The 21,515-nt window shown below is 39.4% G+C and overlaps 1 protein-coding gene across 12 annotated transcripts in view; it reads right to left on the minus strand.

Moving 5' to 3' along the window:
• The window catches only part of ARVCF (ARVCF delta catenin family member), a 297,786-nt gene that overhangs the window by 62,552 nt on the left and 213,719 nt on the right, over positions 1-21,515 (minus strand). For all 12 annotated transcript variants that reach the window (XM_049806997.1, XM_049807006.1, XM_049806998.1 and 9 more), the window contains 2 exons: positions 12,318-12,817; positions 3,395-3,578 (listed from right to left, as the gene is read on the minus strand). In XM_049806997.1, the coding sequence (XP_049662954.1) occupies positions 3,395-3,578; positions 12,318-12,817 (684 nt within the window). The remainder of the gene's footprint in view (positions 1-3,394; positions 3,579-12,317; positions 12,818-21,515) is intronic.

Consider the following 21,515-nt stretch of genomic DNA (forward strand, 5'->3'; position numbering starts at 1 on the left):
CAGGGCTTTCTCAAATAGCAGCTCAGACGGATCCATTCTCCTGAGTGCAAGTCCTTTGGTCATACAGACTAAAATCAACATCAAGCATCACAGATGGATTTTTGTTACTTCAGAAAGTGGTAGAAATCAGGGCTATATAAAGCCAGCAAACTACCTTAGCTTTGGGTAAGGGGAAAAAGAGTGCACGGATCTTGCCTCTCATCTTGCAAAGTTAATTCCCAAGTAAAGCAACTCTGGTGCAGGTTCAGATGTCGAAGCTATTAGCCCCAATTACTGACCCCTCTGCTAAAGCATCCTTCCATCCCACATATACCTGCAGCACTATACTATCTGTGTTGCTAATACTAGATGTTAATCTACTCCTAGGCACATGCAGACCAAGCTGACTACATAGAATACAATTCACCCTGCCCTACTCAGACCTGGACATACACCAGCACCTGAGCTCCCAAAGAGAGGAGGGAGAGAGACTTACAAATTACACAGGGGAAAAAAGGTATTGATAGGTCAGGACTGGAAAGGAAAATGGGACGGATCAAGATTTGAAGAAGAGGTAAAGCCAAACAAGTGCTGTGGTTTTTTTTCCCTCCCCCTAAATTACTTGTTTTCAATTATTTTGAAATAAGTGTTTCCAAGGCTCCACATTATCAAAGGAGAAACCTAGCTTAAGAACAAAGTAAAGTTGAGAAAGCAGTGTAAAAAAAGAGGGGGGGAAAAAAAGGTAAATAATTAACCAGCAGTTCACGCTGTGAATCACTGCGTTTTAAACAAACCAAACTTGCCCACGCCTGTTGATAAACCTCATTAACTGAAAAAATGATACTGAAATGAATGCTGTCCTGCATGCATAATGCCTTTCTTCTGCTTAGATACCTGAACTGCAAGGACATCTGAAACCTCAAAAGTTCAAACATTCTCTCAGTTTTTTTGGAAGACAACTCAGCACACACCTGAGGCTCACTTCCAAAGGGGACAAAGGAGGATGGCACATCATCAAGAGGACTAACCTCCCAATTAAACATCAAATTGGTAAACAGTTTGTAGTCTGCAATAACCGCCATTCATGGAAAATTGAATTTCTAGGACCAGCTACTGTCTCAACAAGAGAAGACTACGCAAAGGGTTTTTTAAACACTGACGTCTGTCAGACAGATGGCTGCAACAATTTATTCTCCGCTGGTGTTAACTATCTTATGTTGCTGGTGCTTTTAAGGATGAGCTGCAGAGGATTTCAACAAACAATGCAAAATAATTTCCAACAGTAGTAACGATAATTACTTTTGATATGTCCATTTTTATCGCTAGATCTGAGAGCGCACTACAAAAGGTACGTAATACCACCAACATTGTAACAAGAAGTACGATCTACTGTAAGACAGCTCATATCTCACCTACTCCTGCATATTTGTCTGTTGTCCTGGACTCACTTTATCTCAGTGGAAGAAGTAAGGAGGCAGCAAGAGAGTTCTCTCCCCTTCCTATGCAAGAGGTTGCTCTCTCCACAGCACAACAGAGACACATGGACAAACTACCTTTTTCAGATTACCTTTTCCTGCTAACCTGCCATCATGTCTCCATTTACCTTAACCAACTACTTTCAAGAATGAAATCACCTTGTCCCACATCTGATTGAAGCCTCAGATTTCCACAGGGAAGCACGTAGTCCCACATGACTATGACAGCAGAGACTATAGATTAAAGGACTGAAATACATTTCCCTCCTCCAACAACAGAAGCAGTCACCATTCACTGGCTGCTGTCCTGATGCATTTGAACTACATCAGGACCATTTTCAAAAACCAAAAGTTCAAATTCTCTGACTATTGTATCTCAGTACTACTATGCTCCACACCGTTCTTCATTAGCCTTAAAAATACAATGTCCAAAGTGGCACAAGCTTCTGCATGTCCTTGTAAAACCAGTACTTTACTTTAAAATTAAAAAAAACAAACCAAACAACCAACCACCAACACCCCTCCCCCCACCCCCCAAAGGTATCCTGGAATGTGGAACTTGAAGTGGATCCACATACAATTAAAAATTTATGATGTTGTCTAGGTTAGTCTACTAATGATCAATTTATTGTCTACACTTACTGGAGAATCTCATATTCATTCAGATAATCCTTTTATCCCCCACCATGACTAATTTCCTCTTGCAGAAGACCATTAGAAAATGAGACACTAGTAAGTAAAAACCTATGATGTCTGGAGCCTACTCAAAGCACCTTAGTTTCCAGTGGGACTGCAAATAATTTCAGTAATGGGCACTTTCAGAACACTTTTCATTACTTTCTTCATTTGTGAAGTCACTCAGGGGAATAGTTATTGCAATTTACAGACCGCAAGTCCAAGAAACAGAAATGAACCAACTTCTGAAGACGCATTAATCAGTAGAAATCTCACAGAAGTATACTTCAGAGCAACAGAAGGTATGATGCCAAATCTTTATTAGTTTTGTTCAAATTAATTGACTTAATCACAAAGCTAAAGAATCTAACAGGGCATCTCCACTATTTTATCTCAAAGAAAAGCAAAATGAAAGAGGCTGAGTTTAGGGAACATTGGTTCTTCAGGTTTTGCAGACTGCATTAGGACTCCTCCTGACCCCAGCTTCTAGCATCTACTGTCCTACTCTCAAGGTGCTCTCAGAAATGCAAATACAATTTCTAACCAGAAAAGGCTCCTTTGCAAGCAATATTAGAAATACATTCCTAAATGGTCAGTAGTTCAGGTTCTTAACTAATTTCCCATAGGTCATTAGCCACTTTAGCTTAAAATAGGAGTGTGTCCACAAAGTGTTTGTGGTTAAAACTGGATCCATGTTTCAGGCTCAGTGTAATTCCATGAGACCAGTTCCCCAGCATCTGCAAACAAACCCTTTTAATAGTAGGAGGCCTAAAACCAAAAAAGGGAGCTGTCTGAAAACACACTTGCAATAAATAAAAACAGCACCGCCAAGGGAAGCAGAGAAGGTACTAAAAATTTGTAGAAATAGCCCACTGATCACAGTACAATAGACAAATGGAAGTATGACTCTCAGTACTTGCGGCACAGTTTGCATTGCAAAATGCTTTTTTTGTACTTAGCTTGGCAGTTACCTGGGTCACTCTCCATTGTATTATACGCTGTCCTATATAGATCCACTCCCCTTAACCTGGATAAATGACCTATTCTTCACACAGACCCCACTGGACAGATGTACATTGACAAATCCTACAAGAAAGTCCGTGGCAGGCAAATACCTCCAAATATTGCTATTGTGGCTACTGAAATGGGGGTATCTCTGCAAAAATGAAAGATATACGATACTTTATTTCAAACTGAAATAATTTTAACAAAATCCTAAAGACAGGACGTGGTGAACAGATTAATACTCCACAGTTCTGCCTTACCTTAAGCAACCAGAAGTGTTCTTGAAGACAGTTGTCCACTCAGCATCGCGAGGCTTGGAGTCCTCATTCGGCTCACTCTCCCAACCTGAATGGGGTATAATCACCTCATTGGTAAGCGTCTGCAGACCATGGTTGATGATGACCATCTTCAGGGGCTCATAGGAGGATAAGTTCCACAGGGTGCCTGCAAGAAAAACAGTGATTATTAAATAAACAAGAGAGTAATAACTATTTAAAATCTCTAGATTAAATGGAATCACTAGATTCACAGAGAATTGCTAGAAGGTTAACTCATAAAACTAAACGAAAAGGCAAAACCACTTGATGAGACGCCAGACTAGCACATAGCTTAGGGAAGATTCCACAGTGGCCGCAACAGGAACATTTCCAAAAGCACGGAAGCACTTTTATGAAGACATGGATATTGTTGAAGTCATCAAGTTCTACAACTGAGTACATAAATGTGATGTGCTATTGGACATAAATAGGATTTTCTGCTACATACAAATTTTGTTACACTTTCAAGTCTAGCGATGCCTCAAAAAGTAAAAAATCATCCAGTGCAGCAGACAAGTATATTGAGCAAGTCTTTAAAACAGGGATGAATTTATTAAGGATCATTGATCATACGCTTATCCTCTGCACAAGACAGTATTTTATTCAAGACTCATCTCTATTATTTACTTTCACATTTTCCTGTCACGGGCAATATCTGTGTTTAAATCATCTGGTGCCACAAGCATACGATTCCTTGAAGAAGCCGAGAAACAAAACTCCTCCGTCTTTCCATTTTTACCTCAATTATGAGCCAAAGTAGACAGAGGTCAAACATCAAAACAACATAACGGAAGAACAGCCTTACAACTGTAAAATTACCCAGTCTTAGACAAACAATACAACTTCTCAGCAGACCTGTGTCAGTGCCCTGACTGTTATTGCTCATTAGGTTAGGACTACAACAGGACATTCACTTCAGAGATAATTTCTGCATACCCCCAGCCTGGTAACATATGAGAACTATCGGTAACAACACCTGGAGGGAGCCAGATGCACACTTTTGATCTCCAAGGAGAAGCGTGAAGGCTAGCAGAATTTCAGAGACCAAATGGGAAAGCTAGATTCCCTAGAACACACAAGAAATATTTACTAAGTGGATACAGTATTAACCTGAGGCTACCTGTGTTACTACAAATGTGAGTTTGTGCATATTACAGTGCAAATTGTAGATACTCACCTCTTAGTATCTGTGTCTAAAGGAAAATCCTAAAGGACAACAAAGGTGCAACCTCTTGTTTCGGTCCCTTTCGATCATTCCAAGTTTTAAACCCTACAATTTTCAAAGTTGAAAAATGACTGGAATAAAGATTTTGGATCTATTACTTTTGTCACACAGTCTAACAAACACACGGGCTTGCTGAACCCTGTCAGTCAATGGAAAGCACGTAGTAGTGAGGGAGTGGGCAGCTGTGCAATGATCCAGCATGCCGGAGAACCGCCAGAGCCACACACACCTACCTCCAAATGAGCAAAGGCAGCTATCTCGTGGGAACTCTCCTTCACACTCAGGCTTCACACTGCTACAAGTTAGAAGTGTCAAATGCCGAACGCCCTACTTTAATATCAGAGTATTGTCCATATAGGGTCTTGACAGGTACCAGGTCAGGACTGGAATTTTATCTCCATCTGAGTAGTGACTGCCACTTACACGATAATCTCAAAGGCTGACGATTAGCAGAGCCTCAGAAGTCAAATGCTATGGTGTCTCCTATTCAAAGTGATCTTTACAAGGTCCGGGCATCTGTTCAGACTTAGGAGACCATATTAATTAATAGAGAAACTCTGAGACAGACAACAGAATGAACACCATAATGTTTCTTCCAGTCTTTTTCTAAAACCATACAAAAATACTGCTTATTTTGTAGGGCCTATTGCCCTTGTCATTCATAGACAACACACTGTATGAGATATAACCTACTTATTTAGCTCTCAAATAAGGCTGTATAAGTGAAATATGAATTAATTTTCTCTTCGTACCCATTACAATAAATCACCCTTTGTCATTACAAAACACCAAACAATGAATATTAAGAAAAAAAACCCCAAAACCAAGCAGAAAATGCCAACTGGCCTCCTTTACTACTCATAACAAATTGGCTCAAAAATATATATCATACAAGAAACAAACATAAGTCAATATTTATAATGAGACTATAAAAACTGACATATAAGCTGCCCAATTAATTTTAAATACTTCACTAGACAGTATTCCTTTAGTTATTGTACATCAATTCCTTAAGCGTATCAGACTCACCGATATAAAAATAATAATTACAATTAATCCCTAAATGCGTTGCTGGCTCAGTACTTCAAAATTCAAATGCAAAATCTGAACATCCAGCACTGAACGAGATGGATAAATCTCAGGAAATTATACAGGATAATCATCTCTGAAGGAAACCTAGATTCAAACTGAGAACAATGGGTGCAAAATACCCTGGTTCTGGTGGGTTATGTGAGAGATCGCTCACAGGATCATAAATGGAGCATTTGGTATTTGCAGTGGTCAAAAAAATACTACTAGGAAAAGATAGTATCAACTGAGGAACCAAGTACAGTGTTTGTAAGGATCCTGCATTTCTTTTCTTCTGATACTGCAAAATACTGCAACTGGAAACAATGTGGAGATTTAAAATCATCTGTCTGTGGAAGAGCTGAGTTTTAAAATCTGACAGCCCATCAATTTTAAGATCTCTTTCCTTAAATGCACATACTTCTTCTGCACCTGAAATGAGATTCTGCCTTCTCCCCTTTCCTGGAGGAGTGAGATGTGTTGTCTGTATAGTGAAAATAGAAGGGCAAATTTCACTGCTTAAGACGAATCAGGCAGACGTATAATTAAAAAGTCAAAAATATCTATAAAATTTCCAAAAGCTCTAATACTACAGGACTATACAGAAGCTTTCCAGTGCTCAAATCTTTTGCTTAAGGCTTAGAGATTTGTGTCTGGATTTCAATACCTTCAACCCCAACGTGTAAAATAAAATTATCACCTCCAAACTCCTCCTCTCCTACATTCTCATGCACCAGTAGTTATTTCCAGAGACAAAATGCAACTGGGATTCAATAGTGTTCTAACTGCAACACTGTAAACAGCACTAACCTGTCAATCTACCACACACAAGTCAGCTTCACTGATGCCAGTAACCCCATCCGGACCAAGAGAACTACCTGTCCCTACAAAAGGATGTCTTATACATGCTCATCCAGAATTTTTACTAAGAGGCTGACTGCAATTTATGTAATAAAGCATTTAGGGCAAACACATTTTGACTGTCCATCTCATTTAGTGGCTACCAGATAACAGGGACTGAAGTTAAACAGAATGCCTTTCCTCCATCCTCTTTGAAGAAAAAACCCCCGACAGTTTACAAGCTTTTCAGTTTCTCATTTGCCTCCCATCTCTCAAATGTTTCATAGAAAACACCAACAAACTGTGAAGAATAAAAGACAGTCTTACTAGAGAGAGAAAAAAAAAAGTGCAAACTCTTCAAATTATTCAAAAATGTCAAAACACTTAAATTTATAATATTCTCTTTGACAGTTGCATGAGGAAAACCGCAAGAATCCTCTGTTAAACCGCATTCAGTGAAGGAAAATGCACAGCACTTAACAGAAAGGTAGCCCAAGATAAACAGGGATGAGAGAATCTTGTGGTTCCAAAGCCAGAGAAAAAAATTCAGATTGGAGTTTGACTTCATTGGGAAAGTATTCCATGAGAAAGGATACAGAAAATAAACAGTTACAATACATTTTTCCTAGGCAAAATTTTGAAACAAAGAGATCTAAATCCCAGCATCCTTTCAGCTCTTGAGAAAGGAAATTCCATGGAAAAGACACTGATAGTGATAGCCATGGAAACTTAAAAAAAAAGCAAACAAACTCAGATCAGAATGTATGTTTTACCAGTGTAAGAGAAAATATGAGCAAAAAAAAAAAAATCCCTGTAAATTTGACATCTATCTTTAAAAGTCATTCCACCTCTATTAGCATAACACACTAATGATCTAACAAGCTGGAAACACTGTTTTTAAAACTTTAAGTTTAATCAATTCATATGAATAGCACTCAAGAGAAATCAAGTCACTAACACAGCAGCATAAGGGAAATTAAGTTATCTAAATTTTCCATGTACTTTCACTATAAGTATTGGCCTTTTTGACCACTGACTAGAGAAAAAAGATGAACTACTACATTTCAGAAGATGATCACAATCATGAACAATCTTAATTTTATTCATAAATACTATTCATAATATACTTACATATTTCTAACTACAACCATTATCTCTACTCTTTCAGCATGTTAAGCAGGGACAAAAGCCACAAGTTTTTATTTCAGAAGTACTTATTACTGTAAAAATATAGTATTTTAAAATACTATAAGCTATAAACATAGCTATATTATTTATGTAATATTAAAAGTGATTAGGGCCACAGCCATATTCTCCTAAATCTCCGCTCCTTGGAGCTTTGGAAAGATTTCTAAAGAAATTGTGGCAGAATGCGTATATGCCATTATCTTCTGAAATCCAAGGAAAATCTTTTCCTACTGTGCTCACTTACTTGCAAAAATCCAATGTCACCAAGAAATCAGACGAAGCTCTTTAATTCTATATCTATGGTCCATACCAAATCATTTACCATTTGGAAAAATAAAGCGCTCTGCATTATATTCACCGAGGACTTCTTGTTGCATGTTGGTCCTGTATGCATTTGTTTGACAGACTTACTTGTATCATTCTAAGTCCTGAAGACTGAAGCTGTGCTACTTCAAGTTAAGTAGCGGTCAAGTTAAGAACCTCAGCGTGAACGTGTCACGGAACACACAATGAAAAGGAACCTTCTTCTAACAAGCCTTCTAATAGAAAATGGAAGGAGTAAGCTCATCTGTAATCAGAAAGTTCAAACCAGCATGGTACTTCAAAGAGAAGTTAGTGTCTCATCAGCTGACAGGATCTTAGCGTACATAAATGCCCAGAAGGTGTGAATTCTGAGCAAGTCAATCAATCTGCAAGTTTCTATTACAGTATTAGATCAAAATATTTCCTCTGTAGAGCATTTTGAAGGTCAATCGTTTTTCAATTAAAACCAGTTTGGCAACATACAGCATCAGGAAAATCACGTTCTGCACCACTTAAAATCAGTGCAATGTAGTTAAACTGCAAAATTACTTTCAATGTTTTCACAAAGAACAAAATTATTCATTAAAGCTACCAACTTCTGATTGCTTTTCAAAGAATGTAATAGAATTTTGGTCTTGCATATCTGATGGGAACATTTCCTCCACAAAACCCCCTTATCACTCAAGATAAAACTTTTGCAGCTTTCCCGCTCAGAACAGATTTAATTCCTTATCAGCTTAATCCTCATTTCTCTCAGTTTCTCAAGAAAATGATCCACTGAAGGTTCAGCAGTACAGTTCCAAGACTAGAAAGCGATGCAAGGAAGAATATTATGGAACATGCCTTACCACAACTCTACTCATGATTTACTTATGGACACTCTAACAGTTAAATCAAGCTTTTCTCAGTGCAGTAGATGGGAGACTTTTTGTAACTCCACACTTCAAAAAGAAAGAAAAGTGAGATTTGTGATATTTTATGAATGTATCTTGAGTTTTGAAGGTATTTTTACACGCATCACATATCTATCTGTCTTACCTTGAGGGACATCATGTTTTAGTGCAGATATATCAAGAATGTCTGGTAAAACAGAGATGGCATTAACCCCAAGAAGGTTTTCAAATTCTGCTAAAACCAGTGCTAGCTGAAAGAAAAAAGCTACAGACTTGCTTAATCTGGCAGTAATGTTGTATCAGTATACTCAGCCTGCTTTCAGAATTGCATGTCAGTGTGTTTGTCTAGGTTGTGTTCTCCAAAGCATATATTCCGAGAAGTAGTCAAGTGAACACACTTCTCGCTCATCAAGTCTCACTTGTTCAGCGCTGAGCATCACACATGTAATTCCTCCCTTGTGCTCCCTTGCCACTGCATCTACGTCTTACATGTTTTTAACATATTGGCATGGCTTTTCCCCACTCCATTAACCCACTGACCAGACCCAGCTGGCTGGTCTGATTCATACTGTTCTGGACAGCTGTGGCTGCTGCATCAGATCACCAAGTAAATGAGAGGCCATGGAGCTGTACTAAACCCAAGGACTGACTCAAAATAGATGAGAATGATGCTTTCTTTTGCCAGAAAGCACCCTCTCCAGCTGCAAATAACAAGTCTTATTGTATGCTCCCATATACCTCCTGTCCTGCAGGCAGGCAGTGTCCCACACCCAGAGAAGCAAAACTTCAAGACTGTTAGTGCTCTTCAATTCAGACATCTGAATTATTTAAATTACTTAAATCTCTGGAAAGCAGGATCATTTTATAATTTGTCCACATCTGGGATGACCAGCTGATGATTCCTATTAATCTTTCAAAAAGCAGCCAATATTGAGTTAAAGAAATATTAAACCACAGAAAAGTCAATGTGTCATACCAAACTTGAATTTGCAGCCTGTTAAAAGAAACAAACAAGCAAACCCTGTATGCTGTTGTCTTTTCTTCCTTTTTTTTTTTTGCGCGCATTGCTGCAGAAGTCCTCAGAGATTTCACTCCAGACAAAATGAAAAACTTCCATGGCAAAGGTGGACTTTGGTTTACCACCGGGGAAAAGTACTTGGATAAGAAAGATTCCCACCATGAGAACATCAGAATTGTGATCTGAAATTCTGAGGCTGCAAAACACAGTCCTTTTGTAGCAGCCCTGGCTGAATGCTCCCTTTGCACTTCAAGTTGGCTCTTTTTTCTCGGTGCTGACTTTTGAAGCTCATTTTTCGAATGGACAATTCCACATTATCAGCTGAGGCTTTGAACACTGACTGCAAGTACATCAGCATCAGTCACAGAGGCATTGCTGGAATACTATTCTCTTCTATACTGATGCTTGAATGTCTCACACCGGATCTGGTGATATCATTTTAGAAGTGGAATGAAATTATTCCTGGTTAGGTGGAGATTAAATGCACATCATCTGTTGCTGGACATCTGTTTAGGTTAAAGCCCTCAGTATCCCTCGTGTTTCTCGGTAAGGGGAAATAAAGAGCTTTAAATAGCAAAACCCGAAGTGGAATAAAAATACTACATTTAATTAGCAGGAGCTACTGTCAAGTAAAATGTATTTGAACTGTAAAACTAATTAATCAACTGGAAATCAAAGCAATCGCCATTTAGAGTGAAAAGGGAAAACATCCAGCTTGTTTTTGCCATCTCAAAAGTGACTGATTACCACTTAGCATTATAATGATATTCCTTCAGAGTAAATTATAGACTGGCTTCTCCTTTCTTGAATCTAAAGAAATAAATTTATTTCTTCACAGCACTCCAGAAATGAGCTTTGAGTAAACCAGAACAGCAGAAAATCAGATATTCTTTACTTAAAAAAAAAAAAATAAAGTCAGCCATCATACTAAATGAGTGCAAAAATAGAGTATAAATATTACCTACAGAGTTTCCATGTTAAGAGACAAAGCACAGACAGCAATCAAAGCACAACCAATACATGCTACTTCGAGGTTCTTTGACAAAACAGACAGCTCTCTTATACCAGCTCACTAGCAAAGGACTGGAAAAATATCCCTGCTACTTTCTACACCGTATATTTAGACCTAGTTTGCTAAATATCCTATAATGGCTGGGGAAGAACAGTTGGAACACCCAAGGCCACTGTTCACCTCAGAGAATTATGATTACCAGTAAGAACTTGGAGAGCTGCTATAATTTTTTTGAGGCGATTATAGAATTATGATGTTTACTTCTAATGGCTTAATCCATGTTTGCAATAGGGTCTGCCTGCAGAATCCAACACTGATAAGGCAGCTAAACAGTTTCAGCCCTGTACCCATTTTCACACTCACGAAACTTTCTGAAAAATTCTGTTCTGGCACTGAAATTCATTGCGACTGCCCTGCTCTCCATCCAAACATCCCCTGCTGCTTCTGAGAAAAGAAAGGGAAATCCACTTCACTCCTCATGAGTTATTGTAGACCAAAGAACAATATATTTCTCCTTAGCTTAAGAGCTGACATACTTCTCCACCCTCTTCCACTTAATGGTTGAACTTTGAAACTTGGCATATACTTTTTCACTCTTTTTGGACTATGTCCAAGACTAAGTTCAAATAAAAACCAGGTTGAATAATGGAGTTAAGTGATTGAAAAATCCCTGCAAAGTGCGCACAAACTTAGTAACTTCAAAATGTAATTCTCCCTTTTCCAATTATTGCAACAGGCAAACCCTGTGTCCAGAGCATCTCAACAGCAGCCTCTAAGCTCCTTAAAATCTGAGTTTTCCAGCCCAGAAGTGCTGCAGCTTTACACACGGCCTCAGAGTCCCCAGCACCAGGAGCTGGAAGTGTTCCTGAGCAGACTGACTGTTCTATCAATATGAAGTAGTGGGGACATGGCAGCAGGATTGTTTTATAAGAGATTAACAAGGAAAGTTTCAGATTAGCATATCTTACCTCATGATTATAACATGCTGAGGGCAAGCACACTACAAATTACCTGTCAATGAAGTTGCTATTACTCATTTAAGCTCCAGTAACTCAACCACATGCAGTCGCATGCTACATCCAAGAAGCATCATCCATCTCTCAGCAGCCAGGGAAACCCGAGTGTGCTACACACGCAGATGATCTCGAATTCTTCCCGAAAGGCACGTTTGCCTTAGACTTTGTCACCCCACAAACATGGTGCAGCTTAAGAATTGATCTAAACTCTCCTTCAATGCTCTGATCTCCAGGAATTCTTGTTCCTGGAGTTGAAAAGACTCGTCTAAAGAATAATTCATTAAAGAAACTACAGACACTGACCTGTAATTAGCTCTCTGACTTCCATGTCATTTGTTTTTCGCAACAGTCTGATCAATGCAGGGATCCCATCACAGTTCTTTATAGCCACCTTGTTTTCATTATCCTTCCCATAGGAGATGTTTCTGAGAGCCCCACAGGCTTTACGATGGACCTCTGGCTTTGGATGATCAAGTAGGCCCACCAAGATAGGTATCCCTTTAAGGTGCCTCACGTCCTTTTTGATTTTATCATTCTCGTAGCATAAGTGCTGCAAGTAGGCTGCGGCGTTAGACTTGACTGGATCAATAGGGTGGCTGAGCATGGCAATTACTTCAGGGAGGTCAGGGTCCCTCCACCTGGGGTCTTTACGAATGCTGTCAATAGAGGGGGAGCGCTTCCCTAGACGGTCAATACTAGCCATGCTTCCTCTCTCTGGCTGTGCCAACGGTGCTGCGTAGCCACCATGAAGGTAAGGTATCCTCTCTTCAACCATCTCTGTCTCGATGGGGTCATCGTAGCCCCTGTAAGAAGCAATAGTCCCAAGAGAAAGAAAGTGGGGGAGAGGGTAAAAAAGAAAAAAGCACATTTAAACACTCTGTACCTCTGAGTCAGTTATGGAGATTTCAGCTATGAGCAAACCTTTTAATATCACAAACATCATTAGGGGCAGCGTATTTATACTTTCAAATAATTTATTTGTAGTAACTTGAAAATTTACCATAGCTGAGTACTCAGCAGTGATGGGACTACAGCACAGTATTTGTTTGGCCAGCAATGAAACAATGACAGGAACTGCAAGTCATTAAACAGATTGCATTCATCTTGGTCACTTAGCAAGACAATTATGATAGAGCTGGATTATATTCAGTAGGAAACACTGAGCTTCATTAATGTTGCCACTTCTGCAACAAACCAAAACTCTAATTAATTAAGGCATTCAAGGCCTGAGCAGAGACCACAGACACTTTTCAGCAAGTCTGGGAAGTTCGGCTACATTTCCATGTTGATGCTCACACAAGCATACTGAACTCATCAATATACATAACAATGTCAAAGATGATGGAAAACCAACATCCTGAATCCAAGCATGTAATAGAAGTCTATCTTGTACAAAATCATTTGGAATACAGGTAAAAATGCTGATGATCAAGAGACCTGGGTCCAACTTTTAACACTAGAGTAATCTGCTTGACATCCAAAACAACTCTTGTACTCCAAGTGTCCCTCGCCAGATCAGCAACTAACCTGATGTTAGACACTCTTAAGATCATTTACAGCATTAGAATGAATGGCGTCCATTTTGTTGTGCTATAATTCACTGTAACTGAAGTAAGGTCAGTCACAACCGGCTAACACAGCTATTTAGATATTACTGTCACATAGAAGATAAAGCTACAATCAACACAGCTGAAAATATTCTAACACAGTACATGTCCGTATTCTTTAAAACCAAAACATATCAGTATTTGACAAACTTTTTAACAACCACCACTGCAACTATGATCTCTAACCTTCAGAAAAAAAATCTGCCCCCCCTCTGATGACTTCCCACAACTACCTGCTAAAGACAGAACATTTCTGCGAGAGATTTGTAAGGAAAGGCATTTATAACTTCAGAATCTGTTTTTGAGATTCGCTGATATACTTCATCCCTTATTCAGTGACACCTTTCATCCTCCCAAACATGCACAGTTTGTGCACAGGAGCTTTGGTGCATGTGCAGTGCACCCACCTGTGAGAGAAGTCCTTCGGAGTACAAAAGGAAATCTGAAGCTTGTACACAGCAACCCACTGGTCATAAAGTCTTCAATTTTATATGTGAATAAGCCCACAGGGCAATAAGGCGACTTGCACCTAACAGTTCCGAACTCCCACAAACACTTTCAACTTTGCAATCTATCCTCTTTCAGGCTTTGCCCCAAAGGCTCACACCAGCTCACTAACCTGGCTGAGAGGGATGATGAGCTGAGGTGACCCACTGGGAAGCTGAATCAAAATTCCAATGAATCCCATCGTTTTAAATCTCAGGCCTAGAAGATTTTTCGTCATCTTCCCTTCTCTCTAATACTACTCTTAATAGATGTTAACATAAACTGACTTCTTTCTATATATATCTTTTTTTTAAACAGCAGCAGCTTTTGGCCTTACTGTTTTGTCCTGGACAGATTAGCTACCATCTCAGTGTTGTAATCGTCTCAGTCAAGTTTTAATTGCTACAAAATGATTCTTAGAAACTTTCATTTTAAGCACTGACTGATGTTACTGAACTATTTCTGATGTCATGCTGAAGGAAGTACAGACCATTAGAACTCAAAGAAAATGGAGCTTGCTGTTATCCTAAAGGGGCTGCTAATTAAACGAGACTCTGGGGAGAAGAGCGACCGGAGGTGGAGACTGAACTTAGTCTTGTACAATTAACGTTTTTAATGTTAAAAGCACCTCTACTGACTTTAAGTTCCTTTAATTGCCGTTCTAAACCATAAACTGAATGAAAGGATAAAAATGGGCTAGTATCCAAAACTCAGAATGAATCTGAAGAAATCCTTTTACAGATGCAGTTATTTGTGTATGTATAATTCAGTACTTGCTCTACACAGTAATTTACAACGTCTGGACAGCTGTTACAGAACAAAGCTGTTTCCATCATTCCAAGAAGTAACAACACTGAAAAGATTTACTTCTGCGCATATACACACCACAGAAATAATAACAAAACTCCTTAACTACTCCTCAAACAAAAATCTGTTTTTACATATGCAAATTTGGGACAAGCAGCATTAAAACTACAACAAAAACTCATTTCTCAAACTCATCTTCATGTTAAATTCTTGTTGACTGCATAAAAGAAAAGAAGCAGAAGATTTATTTTAATAATTGCCCTCTGCACAGCTGTTGCTTGCTTGACTTGGTAACATGCAATTCAGCACGCCTCAGTCCTAAGAGCTGCCCACAAGATAACTGTACACCACCTCAATTACACCTGCACAATTAAGTTTCTCTCTCCTCCTTATCCATGCAAATACACAAAGAAAATTATTGTCTTGGGATGCAGTTTGTTTGCATTATTTCCATGAAGCCTTCCAAACAGAACCACACGGATGGGCCCATCTTCCTCATGCTGTGTCCTCTCCCCTGTGCCACACAGAGCAACTTGGTTTCACGTTTACCCAAAAGAAAACTTCAGCGTTAGGACTTCAGATTGCAACACTATCATGACAAGAGAGAGCACCACATAACTCTTGTACCAACAATACTTTTTTTAATTGTCAATCACTAGTTATTAAATACGAATGCGAATACCTAAAGTAAAGAATCAGTCATTAAAAAAAGATCACATGCCAACTTGCTACTTATTTTAACAAAGTTTGTTGGGTTTTTTTTAATTTTTTTTTTCTTTCTTTGTTCCAATACAAAGCTACTGATGCACTAAAGACAGGCAATAGGCTTGATGATCTTTGCCTTTGATGATCCCTCTCTGATGAAATCCCCAAAACACAGAGCTGGGGTAGAAAAGGACATGGGAAGATGCCGAGTGTTTCATGCTGCAGGGAAGAGGTTGCATTCCTGAGTGCCGTAGGTGCAGAGAGCTGCAGACGGTTTAGGATGAATCATGCAGGTGGTGGTGGGGAGGGCAGCATTGCTTAGAACCCACCAGCTGCTACTCTGTGATGAAGTGGTGACTACGGCACATACTGCTGGCCCCATCCCGGCAGCAGAAGCAAAGCGTTCTCTAGGAAACAGACCCTGAACCATAAGTGACTTTTAACAACTGTTGGCACTTTCAAACAATCCCATTCTTACACGAACCATTCACTTGTAACTGTTCCTGCCAATCTCAACCTGATTCTGCGGGACCATTTCCTTAGTGAAAAAATAGCATTGCAGGTCTAACACAACCATTTTAGTATACAAAGACAGCTACTTTGAAACAAGACACTGTCTCTCACGTACCTGTAGAGAAAGGATGAACACAAGAAACACTATTGCTGAAATAAGCCCATGCAGGTCAGATGCAACATACCTCCGTAGGATGAAACAGCGTCAAGAGCCACTAGTTAATGCATCAGTAACAAAACCCAATGACTTTACCTGGCAGCAAAGATAACACCTGGACGCTTCACCCTTCAAGACCCTAAAGAATTATCTAGAAACTCTAAGATCCTAGTGTGAACTTAAGAGCTGTACAAGAAAGCTCAGCGGAGGGAAGTATCACACCAATTCAGATTCACATGACTAAATACAGTGACCAAGTCTGGAGAAAGTAAAATACCCATTCCCCCCCCCCCCCCCCCCCAAAACAACCCACACTGCAAAGGAGCAAAATAACTGATCAGGCAGCGTAATGCAGAACTACCACAAGGCCTTTGACTGCCCTGGCAGACAGATCCCCACTCTCTGTGCGAGTGAAGATGGTCTGGCCCAGGTCAAGTTCCATCTCCCCTCCTTCAACAGGGGGCTTGGGAGCCAGAGAACTACAGAGTAGGCAAAGAGTGAAGAAGTCAAAAGCAAGTATCTATCAGGCAGTTAAACACAGCCAGTTTCTGAAGACAAATGAGTAAAATCAGCAAAACGTTTACGCAGAGAGAGAGCAAAGAAATCATCTTTCCAAGTCAGACTAGTGGGGGTCAAATGCAATTTTTCACTTTCACACCAGCAGAGCAGTTACATTGGAATGGAAAGCCACTTGACACACAAGAAGGACTTAACGAGAGCTTCAGCAGATACAGTCATCTGTGCTCAGGAAGCCAAGAGCTCTTTACTCTCGGGACTGAAGAGATCTGGTAGTACGCCAGAGTTGCCGACTATAAGCATCTTGCCTTCCATCTGTTTGTAGGAAGGCAGCTGAGTTTTCAGGAAGCCATGGGTCTCACTAATCACCTCTCTCAGGGAATTGATCAAAACACATTCTAGCATAGATTAAAACTGGGAGAGAGCTTGTGGATTTATCACCTTCCTTGTGGCTTCAACATAGGCACATTTGAGTAAACAGGTAAAGGATTTACACATTTAATCCTCAACAATTTATACAAGTGTTACATTCATCGCAGTTTGCAGCTGATCTCTGCTTAGGATAAAAGACCAGAAAGGCTTGGGATTTCAGTAGGGAGCTTTGTGCCAAACATTGAAGAGGAAATCTAAAGACTTTGCAGATGAGGTCCTACTTTTGCCAGCCTCTGTTCCCCGATAGGAGGATGTCCAAGAGGATTCCAAACTGGACTGAATCCTCTGCTGAGACAAGTCTGAGTTATGGGCCATATGGTTAAAACACCGAAATCCCCTTGACTTGAACCACCTAAAAGCTGCTAATGGATGAGCTGACCCAGGTTGCCGCCTGCCAAGCAAAACTCAAGTCATAGGTCAGCCTTCTGCTACCAGAAGATCAACAGAGATCACATTTGCTCTAAGGAGGAGCCTCAGAAAAAAACAAATCTTTTCCAAACTGACTGCATTTTTTGCTTCACCCCGTTCTGCCCAGGCGTGTCCATACACTCCTGCCCCAAACTAGAAGACATCCCAATGTTGCCTACATCCTGGTATTACACTTACGGTTGGTCATTAAACCAGAGACGCCTATCTACCAGTGATAGATACCTCCTCAGCCTTAAGTATGCCTGCATCGGTGCTGCTGTGAGACCACACTTGAAATGGGTAAAGTCAGGCCAGAAGTGCTGACTGAAAGTTTATCTACAAATGTAAGCCTTCATATTCTAGATTGAAAAATGACACCAGAAGTAGAACGTGACTAAGATGTACATAATACCAATATGCTTACACTGTCTATATGTAACAGGAGCAAGGAAGACCTAGTGTTACAGTTATTTAATCTAAAATCTGGCTCGCTTCCTGGTAGTAATAATTTGTACCATGAAGTGACCACCAAATGCTGTCTCAGTCTCTTAGGTCAGGCTTCTGCCATAGAAAATTTAACAGCAGAAAACTGTTTTGTTGTCTATTCAGTCAACATTAAAAATTCACATCCTGACTAGTCTGGAATAGTAACGCTGGCAATAGCTGCCCCAGAGTTTTTAGGTAAAAAGAAATCCCATGAATGCTAGTACAAGTGCAAACTTTAGTGATCCACTCTGGAAAGAAATTACCACAGAGGCAAGAAATGAAAAGTTGAACAGAAGATAATTTAAAAAATAAAAATTATGACTTGCCATTTTTTCCTGCTCATTTGTCTTAACTTCAATTTAATGATTAAAAATACTCAAATAATAATAATACGGAAGTTTTTTGTGAATGAAAAATATTCAGTACTTCCTGCTTCCCTTTCAAAAAGGATTGTATATAAAACACATAGCAAGATGATAAGACTACAAATTTTTAAAGACTACAACACCCCCCCCCAATTTCATAAAGGCAACCTGCCAAATAAAGAAAAAAAAGGGCATAAAACCAATTAAAAATGTGTAAATACCTTCACAAGTAAATTTGAGTAATATTATATCAGTATTATATACCCTAAATGCCTTTCTCTCCCCCCAATTTATTATGCAGTCTGACTTAAACCAAACCAGAGCACACGCTGAGGAAAAGAACATTAAGCGCAAGGTATTCTTCTTGCAGAAAATAATATATCTTACAACAGAGACTCTGTATAAAAGAAAACAAGAAACAAACCCAGCCATAAGCACTGAAGAGCCAACAGAGGGAATATTTCCCGTTGTGCACTTATCTGATTTGTAGATGTTTGTGAGGAGGCACATTTTCCCCCAATTTAAAATGAAATATAAGTAGCTTAAATTGAGGCTGGTGATGACAGTAGGAAATCACAACAGATATTTATCTCTGTGATCAAATGGAGCAGGCAAGGGATGGAAAGAACAATCTGTACTTGTAATCCCCTTGACTAGGATCCCCTCCAGACACAGCTGAGTTGCCTTCTTATCACATAGGGGGTGAGACTCGCTACCACAGATTCAGATTAGAAACCTCCATTCAGTCCTCTGAGACAGAACAGCATCAAAACCAGGAACTGGCAGTAAGGATCCTTATTCTGCCTTTGAACTGTTAACAAATGAGGGCAGTACTTACTGGGAAGAAAATGAGAGAATAACTTAAATTTCCACAGCGAGTTAACCAACAGAAGAATTCTGTTCGTGACATGATGATGATGCCCCAAGCTGAAAGTCACTGCGAAGTAGAGAAGCTTCTAACAGTGTTGTTATTCTATCTACCCTACAAACTTTTCGAAATCAAGTGTGCCATCAATTTTTTACATTCATTTAATCATTTTCATAAGGAATAATTTATTTTTAAAAAACTAGAGAGAAATAATCAAGTAGTAGTTACCCTCATCTAGTACAAAGCACTATTTGTAGTCTTTAGTTTCTTGCAGATCAGTAGCATGTCTGAAATGCAGGTTTATTGAATTGTTCAAGTATATCTTTGAAATGTCAAAAAGTAACTACTTATGAAGAGGCCCTAATACAATCATCTTATGTTCTCTCCAGCTAAAGTTTGCTGCCACAGTCAGGCTAATTACTTGTCAAAGCCTCTTGATCATATTAAATACAGAAAAAAACCCTCACAACAAAAGACACATAAAACAAAAATTGTGAATTGGTCCTATCCAAACTGCAAGGAACAATAAATCAAAAGGATGTTTAATAAAAAAAATAAGAAACAAGCCACCTTTCAAAATGCAAATGGATAGGTTCTGAGAATACATTTAATTATTCATCGTGCATACAGTTTGAAAAACGTTAATAAAAAGTTAAGAGAAGTGCTGCCTGACTGTTTTTAACGAGAACTGTAAACTTGCTTAGATGCAGGGGAGCACCAATTAAAGTTTGATAGATTGATCAGTCTTTTGGCACCCACTGGCTGCAGGTATTCCCTTTAGCCCCATAAAACGTTGATGTGGTTCCACTGGTTGGTAAGCTTGCAAGATCAAAGACATGGGACTTAAAGGGGGTTCTGGGAGATATGCCTTGATACCGTTTCTCTCTCTCTCTCTTTTTTTTAAAAATATCGATGACAATTTTCAGGTGCTTGATTCCATTTAGCTTTAAAATGAACTTACAGAAATGCAAAGGAAGACAGACCTATAAAAGCATGAACGAAACCATGAACAACCTAACATCTCCAAGTAGAAGCGCTCCAAGGCAAGAGAGCAAAAGGGCCCACCCAAACGCCACCGACAACTACTGCTGATGAAGTAAGGCCTTTGGTCAAAACTATTAAGTCTGAAGACCATCTACACACACAGAGGCAGATGGGTTCCAGACTCTCTTTACAGCTCTGGAAACTACTCTAAATTAAAAGGAAAATAATGAGAACTAAATCCATATCAAAACATGAATCATGAGGATATGACTTCACACAGGCACGCACAAAAGTTTGTATGCTGCTTGGAAAACAAAGTATACAAGTTTTTCAGGTTCATACTCAGAAGATGACTTTCAGCTGAGTGATAATACTCTCTTTCCAAGCTTGTTTTTTTTTCTCTCCAAATGCAAGAGCTGATAGCTGTGAGCCCAGCACAAACAACTAGTATCAGAAAATATAGCATATAATAGAACACCCCTTAGAAAGAGGACTGAACCAGAAGTAATTTGTGACCAGTCACTTTAGTTACATTAAGTGTAACACAGCCCTTATCTCCCCTTTATACAGGCACAGGACAAAAATAATGATCTGGTCTTAAAAAAAATATGTTGAAGTACTTCAGTGAGGTTCAGCACAACCTGGTCATGCAGCTGAGGGTGTGAGGTTAGCACAGGATTAGGAGCTGAGGCTGTTAAACACCTCACAAGACAGCTTTTATATAACAAGGCATCCCTTCACCACCAAGTATCAGCTTGTCCGCAACCCCAACCAGCTGTTCAAAATCTTTGTTTGACACACACACACACCCCCCCAGACCTGTCACAAGTCTCACAGATTACAAATCTCTCTCTTCACCTTGCTAGCATGAGATGGCTCTGGGACAACACAATGCAGTCATAACCATTTTTAGGAAGAGGAAAAAAGTAACTTAGCCCTCTTCCACAAGATGACCTCTTTCCTTCTAAATTCAACCTAAACTAAGCAGCCCAGAAACACAGTAAAGCTCTTAAGCACTACCCTCATTGCCTTCTGTATTTCATACGCGTTTTGCGTTTGTGGGCAATGAAATGACGGGATCTACCTGTTTTTCTGTCAAGTAATTCTAGAACTTACCACACCATTAGAAGTTCAAATGCACATATTCAAATAAGCAAAACAGCTGCA

Source organism: Accipiter gentilis, chromosome 7 (assembly GCF_929443795.1).
Source record: "Accipiter gentilis chromosome 7, bAccGen1.1, whole genome shotgun sequence".
Classification (NCBI taxonomy): domain Eukaryota; kingdom Metazoa; phylum Chordata; class Aves; order Accipitriformes; family Accipitridae; genus Astur; species Astur gentilis.